The 13,308-nt window shown below is 52.9% G+C and overlaps 1 protein-coding gene across 3 annotated transcripts; it reads left to right on the forward strand.

The window, feature by feature from the left end:
* The first annotated feature begins 492 nt into the window (after positions 1–492).
* On the forward strand, positions 493–11,318 carry VPS4A (vacuolar protein sorting 4 homolog A). 3 transcript variants are annotated; one of them, XM_030863515.2, is made up of 11 exons: positions 494–669; positions 4,141–4,252; positions 4,353–4,500; positions 5,797–5,858; positions 5,956–6,075; positions 6,689–6,845; positions 7,422–7,570; positions 7,934–8,015; positions 8,236–8,455; positions 9,838–9,978; positions 10,464–11,318. In XM_030863515.2, exons 1-11 carry the CDS (start codon positions 649–651, stop codon positions 10,563–10,565), a joined length of 1,314 nt encoding a protein of 437 aa, XP_030719375.1. In that variant the 5' UTR covers positions 494–648; the 3' UTR covers positions 10,566–11,318. The 3 variants fall into 3 exon arrangements, with proteins under 3 accessions (XP_069900497.1, XP_030719375.1, XP_069900496.1); XM_070044395.1 differs by having other exon boundaries at positions 5,800–5,858; XM_070044396.1 differs by lacking the exons at positions 9,838–9,978; positions 10,464–11,318 and adding an exon at positions 8,954–9,178 and having other exon boundaries at positions 493–669.
* The last annotated feature ends 1,990 nt before the right edge of the window (positions 11,319–13,308 follow it).

Genomic DNA, 13,308 nt, shown 5'->3' on the forward strand with positions numbered 1-13,308 from the left:
GAGGCCTAAGAAAATCACTTTCCTAAGGAGAAAAGTAGTATAAAGCAAAACAGAATGGGCTTCAGACAGCGCCACCGGCCTCATAATAACCCGTTACCAGGGGCTGAGCCCCAGTGTGGGGTACACTGTTTACATTAGCTAGCTCATTCATTTTCTCCGAAAGGCAAACAAGGTAGATACTAATTATTATCATACCCTATTAAACATCAGGAACCCAAAGCTCTGGGAAGTCAGGCTTATTGTGCGAGTAAAAACTGCCCTATAGGTGCTGTTTTATTCAAAGTGGGATCCAGGACTTGAGGATTCCATTCTGCTCTGCTTCTGGCCCCGCCCCCTCGGGCCCCCAGTCCCGCCCCACCCCCGACGCGCCCCTTGCCCCGTCCGGACCCTAGTCCCACAGCCACGGCGGGGAGCGGCGCCTGCAGTGCCGGTCGTGACCGCCGGGGGGCAGCCGCGCGGCTCGGACCCGACCGCTCTGCGCCGCGCTACTCGCTCGCCCTCAGACTCCGCTCCCCTACGAGCGGCCACCCTGCCCGTGCCCAGCGCCGTCCCGCCGCGCTCCCCGCGCCGAACCAGCTCCGCGGCTCTCGGGGCCGGACCGAGGCTGCAAGCAGCGCCGCGGGGTGTGGGGCGGACCCAGGAGATGAAATGACAACGTCAACCCTCCAGGTACCTCGGCGCGGCGCGGCGCGGCCCGGCCCGGCTTGAGGAGGCCGAAGGAGGCGCGGCGGGGCCTGCGAGCGGGCAGGCGGGCGGCCTCCTCGGAGCCCCGGCCTCGCGCCCCCGCCCCGTCGCCCTGTCGTCGCCTCCGCCCGTTTCTCTTTTCTCGCGCTCGGAGCCGAGGGTCGCCTCTCGTCCAGAACGCCCGGCTCCCTCGGCCGTGCAGAGCCCCGAGGCCGCTACATGTAGCCGGCGCCCCGGGACTGCCCTGGGGATCAGCCTCACCCGGGCCTCACAAGCGACACCCGGGAAGCTTGGGCCCGCGGTCGGGCCGCTGGCTTCCCCTCCTCCTCCTCCTGCTTCCCTTCGAACAAACCCCCGCTCCTTCCACGGTCTCCGATTTCCTCTTCTCGGCCAAAGACCCTTCATTCATTCCTTATATCGCGTCGGGTGGTGCTGGGGTGGCGCCACCTGGATGCATGACTGACCCATCCTCCAGGTGCTGCCGGCATTTGCTGGGCCGGAAAACAAACTGTTTTGCCTCAGACCTGAGCTTGAATCTCGGCTCTGCCACTCACTAGCATGTGACCTTGGGCGCTCGTTAGCTGATCTTGGAATCTCGGGTTTTCCGTCAGTAAAGTGGGGTAATACCCTGTATAGGGTTGTTGTGATAGTGGTTCTAGATTGAGTAGGTCAGGTAAAGCATTCTTAACACAGTGTCGTTTACATACTAAGTGCTCATTAAGTGATGACAGACACAGTGCTTGGGAGAGTTAGGCAAGAGGTCATGGAAGAAGAGGCATTTGGCTGGGTGGTCAAAGGATGGGGGGGGCATGCAGGTACCTGGAGGTGGAGGAGGGATGGTTACTCCAGGTGGACAAAAAGAGGGGAACAGAGGCGTGGAATACAGTGGGTTACTAAGCCAGGAATTTGCTGGAGTCCAAAGCCAAGCCCCACCATCCACCAGCAGAAGCTGTTATCACACGGGTCGACAGACATGGCCTGCAGATCTCACCTGCCCAGTTTTTATTGGGCTTGTGAGATAAGAATGTTTTTTCCTTTTTTTAGAAGAACAGCTTTATTAAGATATAACTCACATGCCATACAATTCACCTATTTAAAGTGTGCAGTTCAGTCCTTTTAGTATATTCATAGTTGTGCAACCATCACAACAATCACTTTTAGAACACTTTCATCACCCCCCTGATCCCTCTATTCCCCCTAACCCTAGGCAAACACTAATCTACTCTCTGTCCCTATGCATTTCCGTATTCCGGGCATTTCATATAAATGGAATTATATAATATGTGGTCCAGTGTGACTGGCTTCATTCACTTAACATCGTGTCCTAGGTTTTTACGTTTTTTTTTTTTTTTTTTTTTTTTTTTGCGGTACGCGAGCCTCTCACTGTTGTGGCCTCTCCCGCTGCGGAGCACAGGTTCCGGATGCGCAGGCTCAGCGGCCATGGCTCACGGGCCCAGCTGCTCCGCGGCATGTGGGATCCTCCCGGACCGGGGCACGAACCCACATACCCTGCATCGGCAGGCGGACTCCCAACCACTGCGCCACCAGGGAAACCCGGTTTTTACGTTTTTAAGTGTCTGAAAAAAGGGATATTTCATGATATGTGAAAATCATGAAATTCAAATTTCAGTATCTATAAATAAAGTTTTATTGGAACACATCTCTGCTCATTTGTTTACATATTGTCTGTGGCTGCTTTGGGGCTACAAAGGCAGAGTTGAGTAGTTGCAACAGAGATTGTATGGCAGGAAAGTCTAAAATATTTACATTCTGTTCCTTTACAGAAAGTTTGCCACCTCCTCTGTTAGCACATCTTTGTTACCCTTTTCTTCCATCCTCATCCTTTGGCACACCTGTTACTAGAGATTCAGCAGGGCTGGTAGTTTTATTTGTCACCTTTCCATGCTGTTATGCAAAACTGTTCGTCTCCAAGTTGCAGATCAGTCCTCTTGTATGTGAAAAACTCTTTATGGTTGCCAGAACAACCGAATATACTCTGAGGTGCAATAATTAATAGAGTATCTAGAAGGAGGGAGGGGATGGGCCTGCCTTGCCATGTGAGAGGCAGAGCATACCTCGAGTATCGTTCTGAACCCCCCTTTCAAAATGACAGACCCAAGCAAAGTGTATAGAGTGGAGAAGTCCAAGGAACTGGGGGTGTGTGTTCTGGAAACTAGAAGCCACTGGTGATGGGGGCACCCCTTTCATGTCTATCTGGAGGAAGGGCCTCGTGGAGGAGAGTAGACACGTGAAGCTTGTGGTTAAACTAATTATGCAGGAAGGTTCAGGGTGCCTAGCCATTATCTATTTCTAAGTATTGTAGGGAGCTGAAGCTTGAAAACAGTAGCCAACACTCACCTTTCCTCATCTCTTCAACCTGGTGAGTTTGTTTTACATCAGCCTGGCGTAATCTATCCCAGTCTGTTTGTTCCGTAGCACTCCCTGTGTCTTTCTGAGACTTCTTATTTTCAGATGAGAAAGGGCTGCACAGATGCCCAGGCCCTGCCAAGAGCTGGTCAGGAGGCTTATTGTTCACTGTGGAAGGAACTGTGTGTATACAGTGGGTTCTGCCTGCCTGGTGTCTAGTGCTGTATCAGCCTGCAGAGGATAATTCTGGTAGTGCTTCCCAGGTTGGTAAAGCTGTGGTTTCTAAAACTGGATATGTAGTCATGGGGCAGCTGCCTGAAAGATCCAGCATGCTTTAAGTTCAGGGCAGAGTACAGACCTACAGGGTTTAAAGGTTTACAGAGGCTCTCACAGAGTTCTTAGGAGGTTCCAGAGGATCGCTGCCCTCCACTGGCAGCTCATATATGCCTCTGGAGTAAGCACACACTTTTCTTCCTGGATCTACTGGTGTATTGAATCACACGTCTAAGCATCCCTTCCCTAGGTCTCAACTTCAAGGAAACTATCTTCTCTTTTCAGCCTAGAGAAGTGAGTTGGGCCAGTAGAAAGAAGCAGAGATCCCTTTAAGTCCCTCTCATAAAACTCTTGGGTCGATGGAGGACTTTCCTAGCTGGCTGGCTCCTCTCTGGCCCATGAGGTCAAGGACGGTTTCTGGCCTCCATGCTGAACCACACAGCAATCAGTTGGTTCTGAGGTTTGCCCTGTTGCAGGCTCTCAGTCCAGGTCTATTTCTCTTTCCCCCAAAGCTGTGAAATAGAAAGTGAACTCTCCCTTTGAGCCCTAACCTGAGATACATGATCAGGCTTCTGCTTGACTGAGAAGGAGGTTGCTTTTAACTGTATGAGTGTATTGTGAAAAGGAATGGCTGTCTTTTAAAGCTTCCTTTCAGGGCCTTTCTAGTTGATGTTGGACAAGTAGGCCAACATAAAGGTCTGTGACTGACAGAGTCCCGGGCCTGGCAATATCTCTTAACAGTGTATTCCTGCTGCCTGGAACCCAGGGGCTTTCTGGATCTCTTGGGAAGCACTGGGTTATGTTTTGCCTTTCCAGAAAGCCATTGATCTGGTGACAAAAGCCACAGAAGAGGATAAAGCCAAGAACTACGAGGAGGCCCTCCGGCTCTACCAGCATGCCGTGGAGTATTTCCTGCATGCTATCAAATGTGAGTCCCACGTGGGGTCCTCCCCAGCCGCAGAGCCCCTGCGAGAGGAGGGCGGGCACACGGGGGCTCGCAGGGGCCCCTACGTGGTTCCTCTTTGCAGATGAGGCACACAGCGACAAAGCCAAGGAGAGCATTCGAGCCAAGTGCATGCAGTACCTAGACCGGGCAGAGAAGCTGAAGGATTATTTACGAAATAAAGAGAAGCATGGCAAGAAGCCAGTCAAAGAGAACCAGAGCGAGAGCAAGGGGTGAGTACGGAGGAGCGGAGGACCTGGTGGGGACCAGAGCCCCCACGAACAGGTGTCTGTTTCCTGTGTCGCCGTCGTCTTGGTGCTGACGCTGCTGTGGACTTTCCTGGCACCTTCCTTTTGGGAAATTCTGTTCATAATAGTGATAATGCCTGCAGCTGCCTTCGTCAGGCACTTTACAGGAAACTTCCACTTATCAATACATCATCTCATTGGATCTGTATGGAAAAGCTGTGGGCAAGGTGGGGAGCCAGACTCTGAGGATCTAGCCCAGCTCTGCCACTTCCTAGCCGTGTGACCTTGGACAAGTGCCATGACCCTCCTGGGCCTGCACGTTCCTCATCTGTAGGAGGAGGAAGGTAGTGGGACTTCCCTCCTAGTGTTGCTCTGAGGAGCAAATGAGACGATGCGGATAAGGCCCTGAGAAGAGGGCTTGGAGCGCAGTAAGGATCGAATAAATGTCAGCTGCTGTTATTCTCATCTTCATCTGACAGATATGGCAGCAGACTCAGAGAGGTTCAGGGATGGCCACAGAGCTGGTACTTGATGGAGTCTGGACCCACACCCGGGGCCTCTGTTTCTGACTTTAAAGCCATGTTCCCTCTACAGCCTGTCACCTCCCATCTGTGTTTTGAGCACAAAGGCCAGTGGTGTCCTGGAGGTGAGGGGAGGGTGCCCAGCTGGGGAGTAGGAGAGAGGAAGGTGGTGTGTCAGCTGCCTCCCCAGAGTGGGAGGCCCTGCTCCTGGACGGAGAGGACACGCCTGTGCTTAGACTCCTGGACGGAGAGGACACGCCTGTGCCCAGAGTGCGAGACACACTGAGGTAGGGGCAGGAGGGCAAGCACCTTCAGGAGGGCTGGAAGAGTTTTAAGGATGGCAAGTTACTTATGTCCGAATAGGGATTGGCCCTGGAGGCACAGCCACTTGCTGTCCTGTTTTGAGTCCCTATAAAAGGCCAGTAACAGCTCCAAGTGCTTGCCTGGCTGCTCTTGAAGTCCAGCCAAAGTACAGGTCCCTCACCAGCCTGCTAGAGAGGACACATGCCGCGATTCTTATGCCCTTGATGAAGAAGCGAGGGTGGGTTATGAGAGTGTTTCCTGGAGGATCCAGAGGGGAGTGCTGATGATGTGTGGCCCCGACATCCCCGAGGTGCCTGTCTGTGGGTCTCTCACCACTGTTGAGCAGGGAAAGCATCTTTTTAGCACCAGGCTGGCAGCCAGAGCCTGGCCTTGCTCTGAGAGCCCCCTTGCCAACTGCCTCTTGCTCCAGCCTGTCATCTTCTGTCTCCTTTCCCAGCAGCGATAGTGACAGTGAAGGGGATAATCCAGAGAAAAAGAAATTGCAAGAACAGCTGATGGGTAAGAGGCTTGAGGCCTGTGGTGATGGGAGGGGGACGTGGCAAGGAGCCCCTGGTGAGTTGGGCACCAGGTCGAAGGCTCTGCCCTCATCTTGCAGGTGCTGTCGTGATGGAGAAGCCCAACATTCGGTGGAATGACGTGGCCGGGCTGGAGGGGGCCAAGGAGGCCCTCAAAGAAGCTGTCATTTTGCCAATTAAATTCCCACACTTGTTCACAGGTAAGAGTTGAGCCACTTTAGGCCCAGATGCAAAAATATCAGGCTTCTGGGAATTCCCTGGCGGTCCAGTGGTTAGGACTCTGCGCTGTCACTGCTGTGGTCTCGGGTCAGTCCCTGGTCAGGGAACTAACATCCCGCAAGCCGCGTGGCGTGGCCAAAAAAAAAAAAAGAAAAATCAGGCTTCTGAGGCCACCAGCTGAGGGCCCCCATTATGAAGGTGTCCAGGTGGCAGATGGTGACTTGGCTCCCTTTTGCCCTTAGCAGGCAAGGGCCCAGGGCCTGCTCATCACAGTCATCTACTCCTTGGCTTCTCTTCAGTGTCAGAAACACTTCTGTGGCTAGAACTTTGACTTGACCATCTCAGTGGTAGGCAGGGTTAGGAACCAGTGCCAGCCAGTGTCACTTTGCCAGGTCCTGGGGGTCATGAGCCAGGGCTAGGATCAAGCCCTCGGCAGGTGATTTAGTTCCCTTTGCTCCTTTGCTCCTAGAGCAAAGTTGTCATGTAGAACTTTTCATTTCTGCCTGTGTTTACCATGACTGAGATCCCTCTGCTTTTTTCTGTTCCCTTTCCCCGGTCAGGAAGAAGCTTACTTCAGTTCATTCTTTCTCGTAGGCAAGCGTACCCCTTGGCGGGGAATACTGCTCTTCGGACCCCCTGGCACAGGGAAATCCTACCTGGCCAAAGCAGTGGCAACGGAGGCCAACAACTCTACCTTCTTCTCTGTGTCCTCCTCAGACTTGATGTCTAAGTGGTTGGGGGAGAGTGAGAAGTAAGTCAGCCGCCAGGCTCCACTCTCCTGGCAGCCCTGGCAGCTGCTCGTGGTCCAGCTTCCCTGCCCTTGGAATCACCTCCCAGAGGAGCCGCTGTGGATGGCCAGGAAGAGTAGCTGGGAGAGGGGTATCTTGCTAGCTCGTCAGGTGGGACACGGTCCTCACAGAGCCAACGGAGACTGGAAGGGAACTTGGGAGCCATAAGTCCTCATGAAGGGAAGGGAAAGGTGCTCACAGTAACTGGGTTTCAGCTGAGTGTTCTCTGTTGGGGACTTTATACAGTTAACTTATTCCCCATACCGGCTCCCATTTTGCAGATGATCAAACTGAGGCGGAGAGGAAGGGAAGTGACTTGTCCTCAGACCAGAGCTAATGAACGGGGCTGCCAGGATTTGAAGTTGTTGCCAAGGCTTGCTCTTCCTCTCAGTGCAGTGCTGCCAGAGGATCTGTTACCACTATTTTTTCTGTCGTCTCAGCCTCTCCAAGGGAAGGGCAAGAGGAGAGGTGGTGCTTGGGACCCCGGCTGGGCATGTGTGCAGGTGTCTGGATCCCAACCCTGTGTCTCACCCTCACAGGCTAGTCAAGAACCTGTTTGAGCTGGCCAGGCAGCACAAGCCCTCCATCATCTTCATTGACGAGGTGGATTCACTCTGCGGATCCCGCAACGAAAATGAGAGTGAGGCCGCCCGAAGGATCAAAACGGAGTTCCTGGTCCAGATGCAGGGTGTGTGCCAGTCCCGGGTCCCCTCCCTGGTTCTCGTCCCCCGCTAAAGCCAGCCTAGGGCGTCATTATTTAGCTGTGGCTGGACCTGACTGTCCTTTCAGTGGAGGGGATATCAGAGAAGCAATTCTTAGCTCCTTCTCATTGAGGAGAGGTTACTGCAGCCTTGGCTGGCCACCTCTCCGCCCCTCCCAAGGCAGGCAGGGCTGTAGGGCTCTTCACCCAACTAAAGCCAGCCGGGTTCCTGACGGTGGTGTCACAGGGACAGCTCCAGTTCAGGAGGCAAAGTCCCTGAGGTCCTTCCCACAGGTTCTGACTGATCCTTGCAGGTGTTGAGTTGGCGTCTGTGTTTCCCTTTCTCCACAGGGGTGGGGAATAACAATGATGGGACTCTGGTACTTGGTGCCACAAACATCCCGTGGGTTTTGGATTCAGCCATTAGAAGGAGGTGAGTGTTCCCCAGTAGGAGGCAGGGGCCGAGATCTGTCTCCAGCCGTGGTCAACCTGCTGCTGGCAGCAGGGGGTGCAGCCTGACCCCGTTTCTCTGGCGGCTTCTCCGTGTCTGCAGAGCCCTTAGTGAAGCCGGCTTCTGGAGGGCCCCCCAAGCCTCTCCATTGAGACCATCCCGCCATCCACTCTCAAGTCGTGCCATGTGCTTGTCTCTCTAGGTTTGAAAAGCGAATTTATATCCCATTGCCGGAGGAGGCTGCCCGTGCCCAGATGTTCCGGTTGCATCTGGGGAGCACTCCTCACAACCTCACAGACGCCAACATCCACGAGCTGGCCCGGAAGACGGAAGGCTACTCGGGCGCAGACATCAGCATCATCGTGCGGGATTCCCTCATGCAGCCCGTGAGGAAAGTACAGTCAGCGACACACTTCAAAAAGGTGAGTGGGCCAGCAAGGAATTGTTTAGAAAGTGTCACAGGAAAGGGGATATTGGCTTTCTGGCTGCTTGGGTGACACATTTTGGGTCTCCTGGGGAGCCAAGGGTAAGTGCATGGTGAGCTCTCTGACTCCAGGGGCTGGGGTTACACCTGCTTCCACCTCCCCTGCAGTTCTGGCTGGAGGGCGACCATCTCAGATTGTGTGATGCTAGAGGACAGGGCACCGTGACTGTCACCTCTGCCACCCCTGCAGTCAGCACTGTGCTGATGCGCATGGTAGACCCTGCTGCATGTCTGAAAGCAGTGGGTGCAAAATCACACACCATGAAGAAGAACTCCATTCACGCAGCAGATGTTTGTCAGGTGTCGCCGAGGGTCCTACTGTGTGCCTGGCACTGTTCTAGGTGTTGGGGAGACACTTGTGACCACAGCAGACAAAAATCCCTGCCCTAGGGCTTCCCTGGTGGCGCAGTGGTTGAGAATCTGCCTGCTAATGCAGGGGACACGGGTTCGAGCCCTGGTCTGGGAGGATCCCACATGCCGCGGAGCAACTAGGCCCGTGAGCCACAACTACTGAGCCTGCGCGTCTGGAGCCTGTGCTCCGCAACAAGAGAGGAAGCGACAGTGAGAGGCCCGCGCACCGCGATGAAGAGTGGCCCCCGCTCGCCACGACTAGAGAAAGCCCTCGCACAGAAACAAAGACCCAACACAACAAAAATTAATTAATTAATTAATAAACTCCTACCCCCAACATCTTCTTTAAAAAAAAAAAAAAAAAAAATCCCTGCCCTACAAGAGCCTCGTTTCTAGTGGGGGAGACAGACAACAAACAAAATAAAGACTCATTTCTTAGAGGGTAATGAGGGGAAGACGGAGCCAGGGAGGGAGGTCTGGTGTTTCTGAGGTTTGGAGGGGGTGTGGGTAGGTTTCACTTTTAAAGGACATGCCACACTGGGTGACACTGAGTCAAGAGTTGAATGACGGGAGGGATTGAGCCTTGGGGATATTTGGGGAGATGTTGCCAATGGAGCACGCAGCCTTCGGTTGGAAAAACATTTTGATGTCACTGCACTTGTGGTGAGATTTGATGGAGTTGATGAGGAAGAGGAAGCTTTCTAGGCATTTGGGCCACAGATTGAGATTCCAGAGAATAGTAGCTGGAATAGCATGCTGATCACGAACCTCTGAAATCAGACTTGGAGCCACACTGACTGCCCAGCCCAAGGGTTTGAAGGAGCCCATCAGTCAGATCAGACTGATGATCTAGAAACCCAGGCATTTGTTCATACCATGCTCAGGACTCAGAAACCTGAGTCGTCCCGCCCCTTCCCCAAATGCCATGGGGCAACCCCTCCAGCCAGTCAAACTCCTGTTTGGTTTCAGGTCTGTGGCCCTTCCCGCACCAACCCTAGCATTATGATCGACGACCTTCTGACCCCATGCTCACCAGGGGACCCAGGGGCCATGGAAATGACTTGGATGGATGTCCCCGGTGACAAACTCTTAGAGCCTGTGGTTTGCATGGTAAGTGGCCAGCTGGGAGAGAGGACTACACAGAGCTTGTTTTGTACACAGAAGGAACCAGTAAATGTCTGTCAGCACGGTTTGATTTGGTGCAGTTGCATAGGCAGCCTCTCATCTGACTGTTCTTGGCCTCTCCTTATCCTGGTCTTGCCTGTTCTGTGAGGCAAGTGTTTGCTATTGGGCCTGGTGTGGTGGGCGTGCAGTTGGAAAAGAGCTTCTCACATGAGTTAAGAAATAATGGGAACTTAGATTCTCTCAACCGGAAGTAGGCCATCTGGAAATGACATGAGCTGCCTCAGGAGGGGAGCGTCCCTACCCCAGGAGGCCTTCAGGCAGAAACCAGGCAACGGGAGTTCTGCATTAGGGGCTGGGGCGTGACCTCGGCGGCAGGGCTCTTCCCACCCTGGACTGCATGGGGTTGAGACTAAGGCAGGCTGAGGCCCTGGAGCCCAGCCTCCCTCACCCACAAGCACTTGTCTTTGCAGTCGGACATGCTCCGGTCTTTGGCCACCACTCGGCCCACCGTGAATGCAGATGACCTCCTGAAAGTGAAGAAATTCTCAGAGGACTTTGGACAGGAGAGTTAAAACCTTCTTCACATGCGTGATGGTGAAGGTGGGAGTTGATTGGGGTCAATCCATGGTACTCCCCATGGCAGTGGCCAGACAGGGCTCCAGGGCTTGTCCTAAAGTCACTACAGCATCCCCTCTGCTGTCTGGCCATCAGCTGGGGGAGCAGGAAGGAAGGGCCTCCCCGGCCGCGGAGACGCAGAAGCACATTCGGCACCCAGTGGAATTCGGGCTCTTCCTGCTTCCTCCTCCTCCTCTTGTGGATGCTCACCACCTCCTTGTCCTGCTCCTCCATGGTTTTTTTTTAAACCATTTTTTGTTCCCCTAAATTAATGCTGCTTGGATTTTCGTCGTTTATAAATAAAGTTAAGATCTGCCTGAAGCGTCAAGGAGCGGAAAGCCCGTGCTTCGGGCTTGGTGCGGCAGACCTTCGGAATGGCTAGCCAGAGCCCCGCTGCCCATCCCTTCCAGACCCAAGTTTTGCTCCATGTGAACAGAATGGCTGATGCTCTGGGTCCCCAGCCCCGGCTCTGTCTGTAAAGGCCAAGAGTAAAGCCAAGCCATTCTCTCCCTCCGGGCCCTGTGTCCTCCCTGCAGGAGAAGAGGATGGTTTTTGTGAGCACAAAGCTGTATAGATGAGAACGAGTGAAGGCAGTCAGTCGGGTTTCCCTGCTGCCTTTTCTTCCCTCTGAATGTGAGAACACTGAACCCGGCCACTGCCCCCGGGTCCCTGTCCTGGAAAGGGGCTAATAAATCCTTTTCCTTTCTTGAGCCACCTGAGTGATCTCATCTTTGACTCTTGTCTGAGGCTCTTTGAAGGCCACACTTGCTTCTACTAGAAAGATCCTCTGGGGTCTGCTCCCTTTTCAGTGGAGTAGCAAGTAAACAGGAACGTCACCAGCTGCTGCAGTTTCCGGGCCTGTTCTCCAGTCAGGTTCATGAGGCCTTTCTTCCCCCAAGGCCTCAGAAGTGCGGTGGGGGTGTTTAAGGGACTTGGGCGATTGTTGTTGTTCAGCCTACAGATCAGGGGCTGCAAACTGGGAAGCCTGTGGGCCAGACGTGGCCTGCAGTTGTGCTTTGGTTTGGTCTGCTGCCAACATTTAAAGTCAAGTTGACATAAAAATTTAGATCTCTGGCTTCTGAAACAGTAGTTTAGGAAACGCTGGACTTGAATCCCCATGAGGCAGCCTATCAGCTGCATCTGAGCAGGGCCTTTCTTGTTCATAGGAGGACTGTGTTCTCCAGCTCACGCGTCCCCACCTGGACTGCCTCCTTTGCATTTCCTGTCCAGCCCCTGTGGCCATTTGAACCTGTGACTCCTGATAGTGATACAGCCAAGGCTCCAGAGCTAGCAGCCCTGGAAGTGCTGTCTGAGGGGCAGCAGAAGCAGCCTGGCATCCGGTTCCTGTAGCTCTCCTCCCCCTCCAAAACCTAGCATTCTTCCTCTGTATCTTCAACCAGAATGGTCCAGAGCTGATTATGTGGCCCCTCTTGATCTTGTTAGCTTTGCACTGTGGTGTTTAACTTTTGCTTGGTTCCTTGAAGGCTTAGGCCCAGTGTTCCTCTCCAGTGCTGGTGGATCAGCAGGCCTGACCTCCAGATGTCACTGTGGCTGGGATCTTTGTCACTCACTCAGGAGCTCCCCTATTATATTCTTGATTAGTTATGTGCCTTCAGCCGCCAATTGCTGGTCTATAAACCACCCCCTCCTTGTACTGCTTCATTTTAGTTAGTTGTGTCTGGTTACCTTTACTTAAATCAGAAGGCTCTTGCCTTTTTTTTTTTTTCTTAACCTGCTTCCTTATTTCTACTGCTTGAACACCTTGGCAAGTCACAGGGGTTAGCAGAAACTGTAGGACTGCCGTGGTTCATCCTCACAGCTCTAGTCACAGCTTTCACAGCTGCCCTGCCTTTCCATTTATCTCTCTTCCACCAGTAACAGGGCAAATGAATGTTCTGTTCACTACTGAGGCTGGCACGGTGGCTATGCTTAATGTGGCTAATATGTGCAGAGGAATTTCCTTCCCTAAGCGCTTGCTCTGAAATTCACTTCCTCCCTACCTGGGAATTCTGTTCTAAACCTTCTGCCTACATTGATTTTCGCTGTGGAAGTTGACTTCTAAAACTTTTATTAGCTCAAGGTGCTCATCTGTGTGGTTCTGCAGCTGATAATATCTGGCCAAGGTGGGAGAGATTTTCTTTCTTGTAAATGCAAGAATTTTTTGTCTTTGGGTTGTAGTGTCTTGGGCTAGTTGATCAAATCCTTCCTTGTATGTGGATTTGCTTATAACAGTAAATTTCATATATTGTCAGCAGCGTAGTCTCAGGCTTTCTCCACAGTCCACCCTGGGCAATCATTTACTTTTAGGCCTTGATTCAGGAAGCTTCAGGCAAATACTACTGATCTGCATTACAAAGGCATTACTAAGGACGGTTAACCGCAGAGCCTGTAAGGAATCTTCAGAATGTTTTGATGCCATCCTGCAGGAGCTTCTGAACAGTGTCCAATAGAAAGGAGGCTCACTGAATTCTAACTTTCCTAAGGATACGTGTTTTCAGTATACGTGAGAGCTCACTACAGATTCCCAGGTGGCTGAGTCTCTGTCCTCACCTCAGGGCAGTGCTGGGCCCTGTTTCTCTCTGAAGTGTGATGCACAGAGAGCCAGTTCTCTTTTGCTTGGCCTCACAGGCCCCCAGGCTTGGCTGTTTAGAGAAAGCCATGGGGGAAAATGGGTCTTTCCTGGGGTCATTTAATTAACTA

The sequence above is a fragment of the Globicephala melas genome, chromosome 19, assembly GCF_963455315.2.
Source record: "Globicephala melas chromosome 19, mGloMel1.2, whole genome shotgun sequence".
In the NCBI taxonomy this organism is placed as follows: domain Eukaryota; kingdom Metazoa; phylum Chordata; class Mammalia; order Artiodactyla; family Delphinidae; genus Globicephala; species Globicephala melas.

Coding starts and splice junctions, on each gene's coding strand:
- VPS4A (XM_030863515.2), top strand. CDS start 649: ATGACAACGTCAACCCTCCAG. Junction 5,859..5,955: donor ATTGCAAGAACAGCTGATGG/GTAAGAGGCTTG, acceptor CTCATCTTGCAG/GTGCTGTCGTGATGGAGAAG. Junction 6,846..7,421: donor TGGTTGGGGGAGAGTGAGAA/GTAAGTCAGCCG, acceptor TCACCCTCACAG/GCTAGTCAAGAACCTGTTTG.